This window comes from Haliotis asinina, chromosome 8 (assembly GCF_037392515.1).
Source record: "Haliotis asinina isolate JCU_RB_2024 chromosome 8, JCU_Hal_asi_v2, whole genome shotgun sequence".
Lineage (NCBI taxonomy): Eukaryota > Metazoa > Mollusca > Gastropoda > Lepetellida > Haliotidae > Haliotis > Haliotis asinina.
In genome coordinates, this window is record NC_090287.1 from 9,495,369 (window position 1) to 9,509,089 (window position 13,721).

The window sequence follows — 13,721 nt, forward strand, 5'->3', positions numbered from 1 at the left end:
AAGGTGTTCTTACCCATAAGGGTATATGCTTCATTACTGACTCACCCACTCTTAGAATGCTGATCAAACAATTCCAATAAACTGTGTATATATGGAACACAGTTAAAAAGAACGTACTGACAAACATTTGTATGTTCATGGCCACATGCTGTTATTTTGGCTGAAATGTTATACTAAAAATTGAAATACATGGTCACGTAGAGTTTGTTATTCCTGACTTAGCTTACTGTTAGTTTTCCTGTCAGGTTTGCTGTGCATGAGTGGAAATAATGACTCATATATGTACAATAAAGTTCATATACAGCAGAAGCTGTCAAAACCGGCATCTGTCCAATCCGGCAAGTTGTAAACACCAGCATAAAATCTCCGTCCCATCCACCTCTTGTACATTAGTTATCAGCTCTACAATGCGGCACATTGTCTAAACCAGATTATTTCTTCTGTCCCAATGAGCGCCGGTTTAGACAGCTTCCACTGTAAATGACTTTGTGTTTATCACCATGTTCCCTGTTAAATGCAGTCCTTTTGTTTACACAAGTTGACAAAGCAGCTGTGACGGCCATGTTTGAGGGTGTACATATTCTGCAGAAAGGTGTTTAATAAGGTATAATTACAACACTTCTCACCTCCATACTGAACATGTTTATTAGAGCAACATCAGTGATGATGAATACATAACAGTAAATCAGCCTGATTCAGCGGCTGATTAGTTTCTATAGTTCAAAGCTAGAGCTGCTCATATTAGTGTCATAACACCATTTCAGGCCTGTGGGTGACACAAATTTGATGACTTTCATGGGTATATTAACCAGTGAATGTGTGTTTGGGGGTTATTTAATATAAATGTGTTTAATTCGCAATATTCAGAATGTATTAATCTGCCTGTAAATGATCAAATCTGGACCAGATACACCAGTGACTGATATTATGACAATGGGATGCCATATACAAACAAACACTCCATAAATCTGGGTAGCATGATATAAAATCAAACAAGTCATCAAGTCCCTTCAGTACTGGAGATCCATTCTAACACAGAATCACAGATTCTGAATATTAGTAAGTAAATATTTCAGGAGATGATGAATTGTTCAATCTGATGTTCTAAATGAGTCCCATTTCACATGGGATCAAGGAATTCAAACTAAGGTCACTTTTATAATTCTTTAGAAACCAAAAAGAAATAATACAGTTGAAGTCAATTCATACTGCTTTTTAATGTGATTGTAATGTTTTATACAGCTTACCAAATTAACTACTAGCTGTGCTGTTAAACACCTTTTATGGTTGTAGAATAAATCAGGGAATGTAAAAAATTTACTCATATTAAGTGATAGAAGATCAGTCTTTTTCATATGACTACAGTAATGGTATTACAATATTGTTCTTACAAATGGGAGATCATGTTAAACAAAACAACAACAAATGTGTGAGCTGGAAGAAAAAATGATGCATTTAACAGTATTTTAACAATATCATCGAGGGGTACACAAGAAATGGACTTGACAGGCTGTACCCATGCAGGGAGTGGAATCTGGTTCTTCATGCTTTAACCACTTGGTTACCCAACTACAGTGGAAGCTGTCTAAACTGGCACTCATTGTGACTGAAGAAATAATCCAGTGTGCCGGACTGCAGAGCTGATAACAAATGTACAAGATGTGGATGGGACGGAGATTTTATGCTGGTGTTGACACCTTGCCGGATTGGACAGATGCCGGTTTTGACAGCTTCTACTGTATACTACAAATGAGGATACACTGATTCGTTATAAACATGGTTTTATTTGATTTTTATGAAAAAACATTTAATAATTTAAAATGTTAAAAGTTTTCTTCTTTTTTTTCAAATACAGAAAAATATATCAGGTATGTTTATATATAACTACACCTCTACACCTCAGAAGTAAGATGAGATTGAGACAATAGTTGTGAAAAATGTATTTTCTTTCAGAAAAGCTGTACCATTGAATTTTATTCTAAATGGCTCTTGTATCATGGCTTATTCAAAGATGACTGAATTAACTGCATCCTTAATTAATTTATTTGATAATTAAAATATATTGTAATGGTGTGAATGGTGAGAGAATGATTTGCTTTGTTTCACAAAAATGTACACCTGTATCCCATTATATTGCTGCATATCCTGTGACTGAGTGGTTCCCTGGCTGCTGAGTTTTGATTGTAACTGAATTATAAAATAATATCTATGCCACAAAAAAAAAAAAAATTGCATGAAAATGATTATTTTTATAACTGTACATCTGTCTGTGACACAGCATGAACCCCTGCTGTGTGTTTCCTGCTAAGGTTATTTTAGTTAACTCGTGGCTTGCATATGTTCCAACATGAAGAAGAACAATCTCTAATCAGAGCTTTTCAACACATGTCAGAATTTCCCCTACATCTGATGCCATTGCCAGTTCAAAACCTGTTTACATGCATTGACAAGAACATGTTTTAATTTCATTCATCGTAACATAACATAACGGTTTATCTGTTTCATATCATAACTCACACTTTATTTTCAAAATATTTCTCTGCACCTGTCTAGGAGTCAGCCATTATTAAATCATACGTTTCAAAAGCTTGCATTTTTTTTCTATAATGATTAAGAGATAATGTGTAATCTTTGAAGGACAGTGACATGGGTCTTTCGATAAGTCTTTCTTCACACCTTAGGGAATTACCAACAGGGCACTGACTTGGGTCATCTTATCTTATCTTTTTGCAATCTTGCAAATCTCACAATTTAGGTCCATAGGAATCGCTGAACTAGCTAAGAGTTATTCATGGTATCATGTATAAAACCACATTGTCAAGAGGATCACAAATGGATTTAGAGATGGCCATTTTCACATCAGTTATCATCTCAAAAAGACAAAACATATTCCAACTGCTTCTGATTAAAAACAATTGAATGATCATTTCCCAAATACCTGATAAGTAGGATACAGACAGCGCTGAGAGATGTTGTTATTATTTCAGTTTTGAGATAAATTGTGAGCACATACAGCAAATTTGTACCTAAAATTATTAAAAGATTATGTTTGGAAATTAAGACTTGGATGGCAAAAGGAAAATCAGTTTTCTTTTTCGGAAAACTTAGTATTGTGTCATCGAATGAGGTTTCAGACAATTAACAAAAGTGATCAGTTTGGCATAAAACTGGCAGAAATCTGTAGATCCGCAGAAAATTGCCATCTCTGTTATGAAAGGTGGGGTAAATATATTTTGCACATGACATGCAGGACTTATTATAAACATAAATTTCTGCCTTTCTGCCTTTTTTGATGGTTTATGCCACAACTATTTGCTCGGAATATACCTAACCGAGGATGGACGACACCATTCAGTGACTGATATCATGAGCAACCACCCTTGTCATCAGGGCTTGATGACATTCAATGATCACCAAGCCTAGACACCCAAACAAGTCACCTCCTACAAACATGAGAGGTTCTGAGGTGATGTTACTCAGCATTTGTAACACTGTGATGGCTACAAATGCTGATACCAGAAGTAAAGGAGTTCTCATGATTCCAAACATTTTGTTGAATTTTGTAAAATGTGAGGTGGAAGACATTTTAAGTAACTTTAGTTGAGAGATGATTCTGTCTACAGGCACCGTCAATGATGTTATGAGGCATGGATGTTTGGTAAGTCTATATACAGGTGTATTACATCAAGTAATAAAAGAAATGATTAGGGAGCAGTCGTCTGCATCTGCAGGTAATGATGCGAGAAGTGTTTGGTAGGGAGGCAGAGTATTTGGTAATGGGTTCATCATTTACTCTTGCTTGCAAAGTACGAACAATACATTCCAAATTCTTCAATGAAAAATCTCACTTTTACCCTATCCATCTGACACATTTTGAGGAAATATAAAACCCACTGAAAAGAAACATGTATTCCTTTTGCATTTCTTTTCTACATACAGACCTCTAAATGCTCTTGCTAAAAATCAAAAGATGCGAAACATAAAGTCACACTTCATTATCCTCATGTGAAGACAGAAAATACTAACACACTGAAACTAAAACGAAATTTAAAATTAAAGCAAAAATTGACCTTCTCATCTGGTACCTTATTCTTGGACTGCCTGAACGAGGAAATGCACATTTTGGCATGATCAAAGCTATGATCGATGTGTCCCACAGTCATATACCATTATCATCAGTTTGTTTGCTCATTTTTCAGTCCATCTCAAACACTCCAAACTGCTACAAATAATGTTTTTCTGCTGCAGATGAAAATTTCAAATTTGGATTCCATATACTGAAAATCTACACCAACAGCTGTGACTGCCATTTTGTTTTCCTATACCACTACTGAAGCGATTAAGGCATGACAAATTAATCATTTTAAAGTAATGCCGTTATGATTAAAACTCTGCAAAGGAATGTGTAGCAATCAGAAACTAAATCTGATAAAAGTTCAGCCTAAATGTCCCCAAGATATTCACAAAATATGTAATGACACTGTAGAATGACAAAGTCATACAAACAGTTGGGTGTAATGGTCAAAATGTCCTAATGACAATGTGCAATGACATTTATCAAATGCAAAGTCACTATGAAGGTTAGTATATGTCAGTAATATTTAATAATAAATATAAACATATTCCTTCATTAATATTAAATGTAAGTACATCCCATTTTGTTTTAGATCTATTTATAGATCTATTCCCTTTCACTTGTCTGACATCACCTGTCGACACACGGGAAAACCTACCTCGTCGATATTAGTGACGTCACATCTTCGTGTCCTCTTCATACTCCAGTGATGTCATCATCTTTGAGGAACGGCTATGTATGTGAGCCAAGTCTGGACCCAGTAACTTTTGCCATGGTCATTCACGGTTGATTGAAAGCACTCCTGTCCCTAAAGTGGGCGTCGTCTTAAAAACCAATCGGGCACCTGCGAAGTTGCCGGTCCGGTCATCGCATTGACTTGTCTGTCAGCAACCGGTATTCTTCGAACGAATGAACCACACACTTAATTTACGAGATAATTGTAATCTATACTACATTAAGACCACATTTTCACGGTAAAATTACAAAGAATATCAGTAAACGAAGTTACTACTATTTTTCCCAGCTGTGTTGGCAAAATGATGTCATACTCGGGCTAACCAATAACATACCGTCATCCTGACCTCAATGCGCACGGCTCGCGAGCCTGGCGTGGAAGAAAAGTCAGCCATTTTGCCTCACGGAATTTCGGAAGTGTTTGGAGAAAATATACAATTGTGGGATGCAGAAACGCAGGGTAATTTTGCCTAGATGATGGCGTGTACCATGAAGATTAGAACTGGGGTAGAATAGACTTTTCATGGCCAGATTCGTCAGGAGCAAAACACACGAAAATTCAGGGGGGCCAGGCTTCCTGTCAGACTCGGCTCAGCCCGTCAGCCTTAGCGACCTGTTCTAGGCACAAAAGATTGTCTTGAAAACAATATTCTGGATCTGTTGCGTTGACTCGGATTAATGTGTGTCAGTTTAATCAGTGTTGGACCTTTCTTGGGGACGAAGTTATTGTTTTTGCAGCTTATTTCTGCAGTTCATTAGCGCTAGCATCCCAATTATTTATTCAAAATGTCTACCACAACTCGGACCCCCCTTCAGCCGCTCCCCGAGTCGCTGACAGTAGATCTCCACGTAAGTGCCTCGGTGTTATTTCGAATTTTGAGTGTGGTATGTGTTTTGAGTTTTTATCATTGTATGCCAGTGTTCAGTATTGCACATATGATCAATTTCTGTTGAAGGCAACGGATGACAATCCGAACCGGGACCCACGAATCACCAGACCCAGAACCACAGATGAGCCCCACATAGGGAAATACCGGCTCATCAAAACGATTGGGAAGGGAAATTTTGCAAAAGTCAAACTTGCCAAGCATGTGCCAACTGGAAGAGAGGTAATTGACCATTTGATGCGGGATAATTAGGCCATGAAACGGGAGTGAAAACAATGGCCTACAATGGTTCACTTTCGCTGTCAAATCAGCTGATTGCATATGTCCACAGAATAGGCTCAGTGTCAAGTCCCCACTGAACATGGTATCGGCATTACATAACCACAAGAAACAACACAAATGTTTCGTGTTTTTGTATGCTTATCTCATTGTTTGAAATGAATCGTACATAGACACAATTCAAGTGTGAATCATGACTACATTTGAATCGTACATAGACACAATTCAGGTGTGAATCATGACTACATTTGACATTGAAATGCCGAAACACCTTTGTGTGCCCAACCCTGTGTTATAGTGTTTGGTTTTAACAGAAGAAGAAAAGTAGTATGATTTTAGGTAATTCTGAAATATGAACCGTAGATGGTTTTTGTTAGTATTTGTTCTAAACTCATTCTTGCCTACCAAGTCAAGGCCACAAGTCTGTTAGACTGAGACAACTGGAAATCTAGAAGAAATAATTCTGTTTCATAACCACCTAGTATGAAAAAAAACTGTATTTCATTTGATATGATAGTTGTGTTTACCTTTATTATGTTTATTGTGTGTTTGGTTTGGAAATCATACAAGAAATTATTGATTATACATATATGGCGAAAGGACTGCAATTGGGTTAGTGTTGAAACAGATAATAATGAGAGTATAAAACATGTTTTACTGACCTTGTCATTGTAATGTTGTAGATAGCTTTTTGCATGTTCCATGTATTCAGAATTGCTCACTTTGTCAGTTTGCTCAGTTGAAAATCTGTTCCATGAAATGGAAATCAGTTTCTGTTGAAATCAGTGACATGTTATGCAAGTTATCTTTATCTTAATTAGCTTCATGTTCCCTTCACTATGCTCACCAAGTAATGAAATTACATGTAAGCCTGCCACTTGCTCAACATGTAGGGGTCAATGATTTGGAGATTGAACATGTGCTTTCCCGATGTTATGTGTATTTTGCACATGATTGTGCGGGTCACTACAGATTAGGATTTTTTATATGCCAACATAAGTATCACCCTCAAAAGTTTCAAACCTCAATATCCTAGCTGTATGTCATTAATCTATAAAATAGCTTACTACAGACCCGGGGCCTGTTCACAAAACCCTCGTAAGCCTAAGATCTCGTAACTTTTAACGTAGCTCTTGTACCTGGCATACTGTAACATACGAGTTGCAAATGCTACGAGAAACGTTACGAGATCTTAGGCTTACGAGAGTTTTGTGAAACGGGGCCCAGACAATCCAGTGATTATAATGGCCTATGATGATATTGAGTTAACCAAGATGCCCATACTGACCATCCAAGCCTTTCACACAGATGTGTTCCTCACTGTGAGCAATCCATTTTGCGCAACTAATTTGTGATTCATGGACAAAGTCTTCACTGCCACAATGTTTTTGATAAAACATATATAACATTTATGACCAAAATTAGCATCTCAGATGTGATTGCTGTCAAAAATATCCCAGTGTTCTTGAGATCATTCACCATTCTGAGTAAAGACAATACATTTTGGACATTGTATTTCAGCTGTATTTTCTGAAAATCTGTGATTGTCCCAGAACTGGTAAACAGATGACTTGTGGGGTATCTTGATAAGGTTCAAACCAGAAAAATGTGCGTGTTTTATACCCATTAACATGAAACCACAGCTCATCACAGTAACATGTCCCCAAATACACAACCCAAAATTAACATTCCAGTGACCCACCCTGCGTACATGCATCATAAGGAGTGACCCAACCTCTGTACACTCATCCTGGTGACCAATCTTTGAATGTGCATCCCTGGTGAGCCACCCATGAATGCAACCTAAACCCATAAATGAATATGCACCCCAGTAACTCACCCCCTGACTGTGCATTTTCGGAGCCACACCCACATGTGCACCCTATGATCCCATCCTGACTGCATCTTAAGACGACACCCCACCCCACCCCCACCCCCGCACCTCTAGTGATCAACTCCATGGCTGTGTATCCTGAGACCCACACTCAAATGTGCACCCCGGTGATCCCACCCCAGGACTATGCATCCTAAGACCTGCACCTGAATATTCCCCCCAGTGATCCACTCCATGACTATGCATTCTGAGACCTGCACCTGAAGGTGCACTCAACATCTTCAGTGACCCAGTAAGAGAATTTTACAGAATATTTTCAGGCTATACAACATTTGTACGATGAATTGAGCTGATGATTCTACACTTTTTTAGGGTATTCTTTGGACATTAAAGACATAGATCAGTGTACATTCAAGGGTTTGAAGAAGACATACATTCTGGTCACAAAACAAATACTAAACACATTACATGACATTATGCCCAGGGGCATAATGCTTTGTATTGTAAACAAGAAGAGTTTTGCTATTATTACTCTTAAGCATATTGTTAATGGAAGAAATAATGTTTTTTTTCTCAAAAGAGAATTCTCTAAAGAGATTTATCATTGGTGTGATCTGCTTACTAACAGTAAGCTTGTGCTAAATGCACTTTTCAGGCTCTGTGACAAAGATGATTTCTATTTGCCTTTGTGGTGGAAATACTGCATTAAGCCAGTGACCTGCAAAGTCACCGTCTGCAAGTAACTATATTACTGGTGGCTGCAGAAACATTGGAACCTTCACTTCATTCCATCTAGTGTCAGTGTTGGGATGGTGGGAAAACATTGTGGACTGTGTGAATGGCTTTACCAAATATAATTATGTTTCATAAGAATGTGGCTTTAATACTTACCAGTTTTGTAAAACACATGTTTCTGCTGAAAAATTGAAAGCTATGAAACCATTGTTCAGAACTTGAGTGTTTGTTTCAAGACCAAAGATTTGGATATGGTGGATTGAGCTTTGTTCTTCTTGGTTCTGCCCTGTGTTTCAATCCCATGGCAATGGCATACAAAAAGATTTTGACAGTTGGTACTGCATGTTACTCTGTCTGGAGCTCGGTGACAAGTGATGAAACTTTGGGCAAGTATACTCTGACCAAGTAAGGCATCCATGTCAAAAAGTGGCATGGTATCTGTCGGCTTTCACTATCAAACCAATCTGCATTAGTTGAAGCTGACACACATGTGTTGCTATATAAGTGAAACAATCTTATATCAGCTTCAGAAATGGGGATATTTTAGCCTTTTCTCTAGCTTTATTTCCATCTGGACATGATGGCTAGTGCAGTAAATAGGGACACTTCAATTGACATGTTTTACTCATTGCAGTAAACCATCCATGTTCATAATCACAAGTGACAGCTGTAAAGGAAAACAATATTATTGACAAGTTTCATTTCTTCCCATCTGTTAAAATATAATTGACATAAACATGTATCGTTTATATAATACATTTGCAACAATGCCATCTCCATGTATTACATGATGCATGGCTAGATCTTTAATGGGTCTAGATGCATTCTAACTTTGCATAGTGACATGTTTTTATTTCTGTTGGCCAGCCCTGTAGATTCAAATGACAGTATATTTCTCTTTACCAATCCTGAACGCTGTATATTACGAAACTCATTCACCTTTTAATTTTAGGGAAAAACAAACTAAACTCTTTCACATGGATATATTTGACATTGTCCTCTTGTGTCAGTCTGAGTGATTTACTTGATATGTTGTCATACCCAGACTCCCGTGAAGGTCCCGGGCTAGAATAGGTCTTCAGCAACCCATGCTTGCCAACACTATGCTTGTCGTAAGAGGTTACTAACGGAATCGGGTGGTCAGGCTAACTGACTTGGTTGACAAATGTCATCAGTTTACAGGTGCATAGATTGATGCTCATGTTGTTGATCACTGGATTATCTGGTCCAGACTCGATTATTTACAGACCACCTGCCATATAGCTTGAATATTGCGGAGTGCGGCGTAAAACTAAACTCACTCATTCACTATCATACCCAGATCACTGGTTCATCTAGTCCAGATTTGATTTTTCACAAGAGAGGTCTTATGACCGCATAATGCACTGAGTGCACTTATGTTTCTTTTTTTTTTCAACGATGAAGGAGCATATTTTGTTTAATTGATAGTGGATGTGGTCATAAAGTGTTACCTGATGGAAGTGTGAGAAAACCACAAATCTTGAATCAAAGATGATCAGTATTGTTATGGAATCGCTCATCCACACACTGTCCTCTTCCATACCTCTTTAGCTCGGCAACAATTAGGTTCGATTCATAAAAATTCAAATCTGACACCTTAGTTTTGATTTCTAATAACCATTGTGACCGTTTCAATTCAGTATTTGAATACCAATTTGAATTATTTCCACACTGCCAGAACATCATTTTTACTCCACCTCAATCAGTTTCAAGTGCTGAAAGACACCAAAATGTGTATTGTCAGTAAACATTGCCATGTTGACGAAGGATTTCACACTGAGAAAGGCAAGTCTTAGAGTTAAAAGAATTGAAATGTTTCTACATGTATAAAGAATCAAATTAATAGTGATTGGATCAAAGGTTAATTATCAAAAATCGAATTTGGTGAATCGTGGCCACCCTATGCCCCATCCTCCTTGGCAGTCCACCCTACTCAGTACACCTTCCCCTTCAACACCTGAGCCTACAGTATAAGACCGGGGATAGAATTGGTCTACAGAAACCCATGCTTGGTGTCTAAAGGGATTGGATAGTCAGGCTAACTGATTTGGTTGACAGTCATCATGGTCATCGGTTCCCACGTAGATTATTGCTCATGAAATTAATCGCTAGATTATCTGGTGCACTCAATTATTTACAGACTGCAGCCATTTTTCTGGAATATTGCTGAGTGCGGCGTAAAACTGGACTCACTAGTCAGTGCACCTTTCTATTCTGCACACTACCCTCAATCCATGGTACACTTTCCTGCTTTACCCCAGCTTATCACACCGTCTTGTACCCCCAACTGTACTAGATGCCAGGGCTTCAGATAAGGGTCCGTATTGGTGTATATATGGATAAAAAATATGCACCATACAGTAGGAAATAAATTAGAAAACATAGCATACACCCACCACAATAATGGTATACAGTTGTAGAATTATTTACAGATGTTTCTGAAAAAGTATTTTTATTGTTAATGACCTGTTTACACTAGAGTGGTAATGTTGTAGTGCATAAATGAACAGAACACAAGATTACTTGTGCTCCATTAAATTCCATTCAGAACTTAAAATGTACATTTTAGTTTTTCAGTACGCTAATATTAAAAAAATAAGGAGTTTGTGCTCTGACATTGAGATGCCCCATTTTACTATTTATTTTATTTTTTTATTCTACTTGGCATCTTATGACATCCTGAGTTCTCAATGTGTATTTGTTTACCACAGTAATGTTAGTAGTATCACACGAGTCCTATAAAACCCATTTGTGTCAGTGCAGCTGTTGAAATATTGCTAAGTCTGACCTGTTTGAATTATCTGCCAGGTCACAAGTAAAGTAGATTACTGTAGAACTACTCACAAATTCATGTCCAGTATATCTTTAATTCCATCTTCCCTGATGTTACATATGTGTGAGTGAAGTTCTATGCTGCTCTTAGCAATATTCCAATATCAGAAATGGGCTGCAAACATTATGCCCATGTGGGAAATCAAACCCAGGTCATTAGTGTGACGAGTGAACACCTTAACCATTAGGCTACCCCACTGCCACTGCTAAATATGTACATGTTGTATATTGAATTGAAAACATGTTCTATTAGGTTGCAGATTAGGAAAGTATCTGATCTTTTGGCATGAATGATAATGTGCCAGAAATATCCCCAGACAAAGTTCATTGTCCTTTTCCAACAAAAGTTGCCAGTGTCATGAATATTAATAACACTGGTTGTTCATTCACTATTTAAAGCCTGTGTTGGGTGTAAATATCAGATTCTATAGTTCTGCAAAACCCATGCTACATTTTCTTACATACCTTTTCAAAGAAAAGGTCAAATCTAGATTTTTAGAAGACTCTTGCTTAGCCTCTAAATATATGTAATTTTGATTGTGACAAATAAATCCATTTGAATTGAAAAGAGCCCCAGGGAAATATTTGTGTTATATCAGAACCTTTGGAAATCTAGACTTGATTCATTTAAAGCGTTAGCATCTCAAGTGCATAGGTTGTTGAGAAAATAATCTGGTTCAGGGACTGTAAAACAGTCTGGCTGTACATCTTCATTTACAGAGCAAACAACATCAATTCTAAAACATTTTGATATTGTGATGAAATTTTCCATACGATAGTGCAATGATTGCACTTATCCACACACATCCGATGACCACAGATGTTTGCGTAGGCTGAGCATTTTGGCAGGTTGAGTTGAGTGTTGAACTATCTTCACTGGACATGTCTGGAGAACCGGTTGTTAAACCCTGGCATGTACAGAAAAAGGTCAAAGTGTGTTTCTCATTATACTGTACTCTACAGCTGTAATGCTGGTTTAATTTGTAATTAAGTGCTTCATTAATAGCTTCCACATGGTGTCTGTAATTTATGATAGTATTTTTCAGCTGAAGGTAGTCTTTCAAGATGCATTATTTCCACATTTCTGTAACGACCTTACCCTATAACACCCAGTTATATTTCAATAGGCTAAAAAAATATTACACAATTGCACTGATAAACGGAAGGAATCCCTGAGTACATGAACCAAATATAATGAGTTTTATTATGATACTATGTACACAATCATCAACAGTCAATGTCAGTTTCATCAGATCTTCAGTTTAATGAGTCAGCATCTTGTTGCTATTTATGGTTGTCACTAACATATTAAGTTTCCAATACTGACATGAAAATAAGCAGACGTTGTAAAAACATTTTGTGAAAGAATGATCACAATTTATAGCTTCATGTGTGCACTTGTGAACATTTTGCTCAGGCCACTGTCATTCAGCCGGCTGATTTGTTCTGTTTATGCATTGTAATTTCTTGAATGAAAATGAATGAATTTCTTGAATGTATATGAATTTTATCAGTGTATCAGGTTGATGATCTTGCAAATATTCTAGGCTAGTCACCTATCACATGCGCTGCAGAGCCTGATGATTGTTTGATTCTCTGGTCCTTAAAAGCAGTGGAAATACGACCATCGCTTTCTCTAGTGACTCATGGACCCGTGAAGGTCCCGGGGTAGAATAGGCCTTCAGCAACCCATGCTTGCCATAAAAGGCGACTCAGCTTGTCGTAAGAGGTGACTAACGGGATCGGGTGGTCAGGCTCGCTGACTTGGTGGACGCATGTCATCGGTTCCCAATTGTGCAGATCGATGCTCATGTTGTTGATCACTGGATTGTCTGGTCCAGACTCGATTATTTACAGACCGCCGCCATATAGCTGGAATATTGCTGAGTGCGGCGTAAAACTAAACTCACTCACTCACTCACTCTAGTGACTCATGACTGCCTCCTATTGATATGCCATTGACTTAAATATAGCCTGGGAAATCATTCTTTTTATCCATGCTCATATTCTTTCTGGAGTTAATATTGTCTTTTTTTGTTTTGCAGGTTGCAATAAAAATTATTGACAAGACACAGTTAAATCCATCAAGTCTCCAAAAGGTGAGAAACTTTGATGACAGTTTGACACCTATGGGTTTTTTGTTTCAGTTCAGTCAGTATTTATGTATGATGAATGATGATCTGATCATCTTACGCTCTATGACATGTTCATAAATCTTGTTTGTCATGTGTCCATTACTGATTAGGATCAGCTGCAAAGAAATATTGATAATATTCACCTCTATTTAGTCTTCTGAAAAATCAAATTGTCAAAACACTTTGGC

The 13,721-nt window shown here is 37.5% G+C and overlaps 1 protein-coding gene across 39 annotated transcripts in view; it reads left to right on the top strand.

Moving 5' to 3' along the window:
* The first annotated feature begins 4,753 nt into the window (after positions 1 to 4,753).
* Positions 4,754 to 13,721, top strand: part of LOC137294934 (MAP/microtubule affinity-regulating kinase 3-like) — a 60,074-nt gene continuing 51,106 nt past the window's right edge. For 12 of the 39 annotated variants that reach the window (XM_067826109.1, XM_067826117.1, XM_067826137.1 and 9 more), the window contains exons 1-3: positions 5,165 to 5,659; positions 5,767 to 5,919; positions 13,444 to 13,497. In XM_067826109.1, the coding sequence (XP_067682210.1) occupies positions 5,597 to 5,659; positions 5,767 to 5,919; positions 13,444 to 13,497 (270 nt within the window). In that variant the 5' untranslated portion in view covers positions 5,165 to 5,596. Of the gene's footprint in view, positions 5,660 to 5,766; positions 5,920 to 13,443; positions 13,498 to 13,721 lie in introns of all 39 variants that reach the window. The other 27 variants (XM_067826110.1, XM_067826145.1, XM_067826139.1 and 24 more) reach the window with 7 other exon arrangements.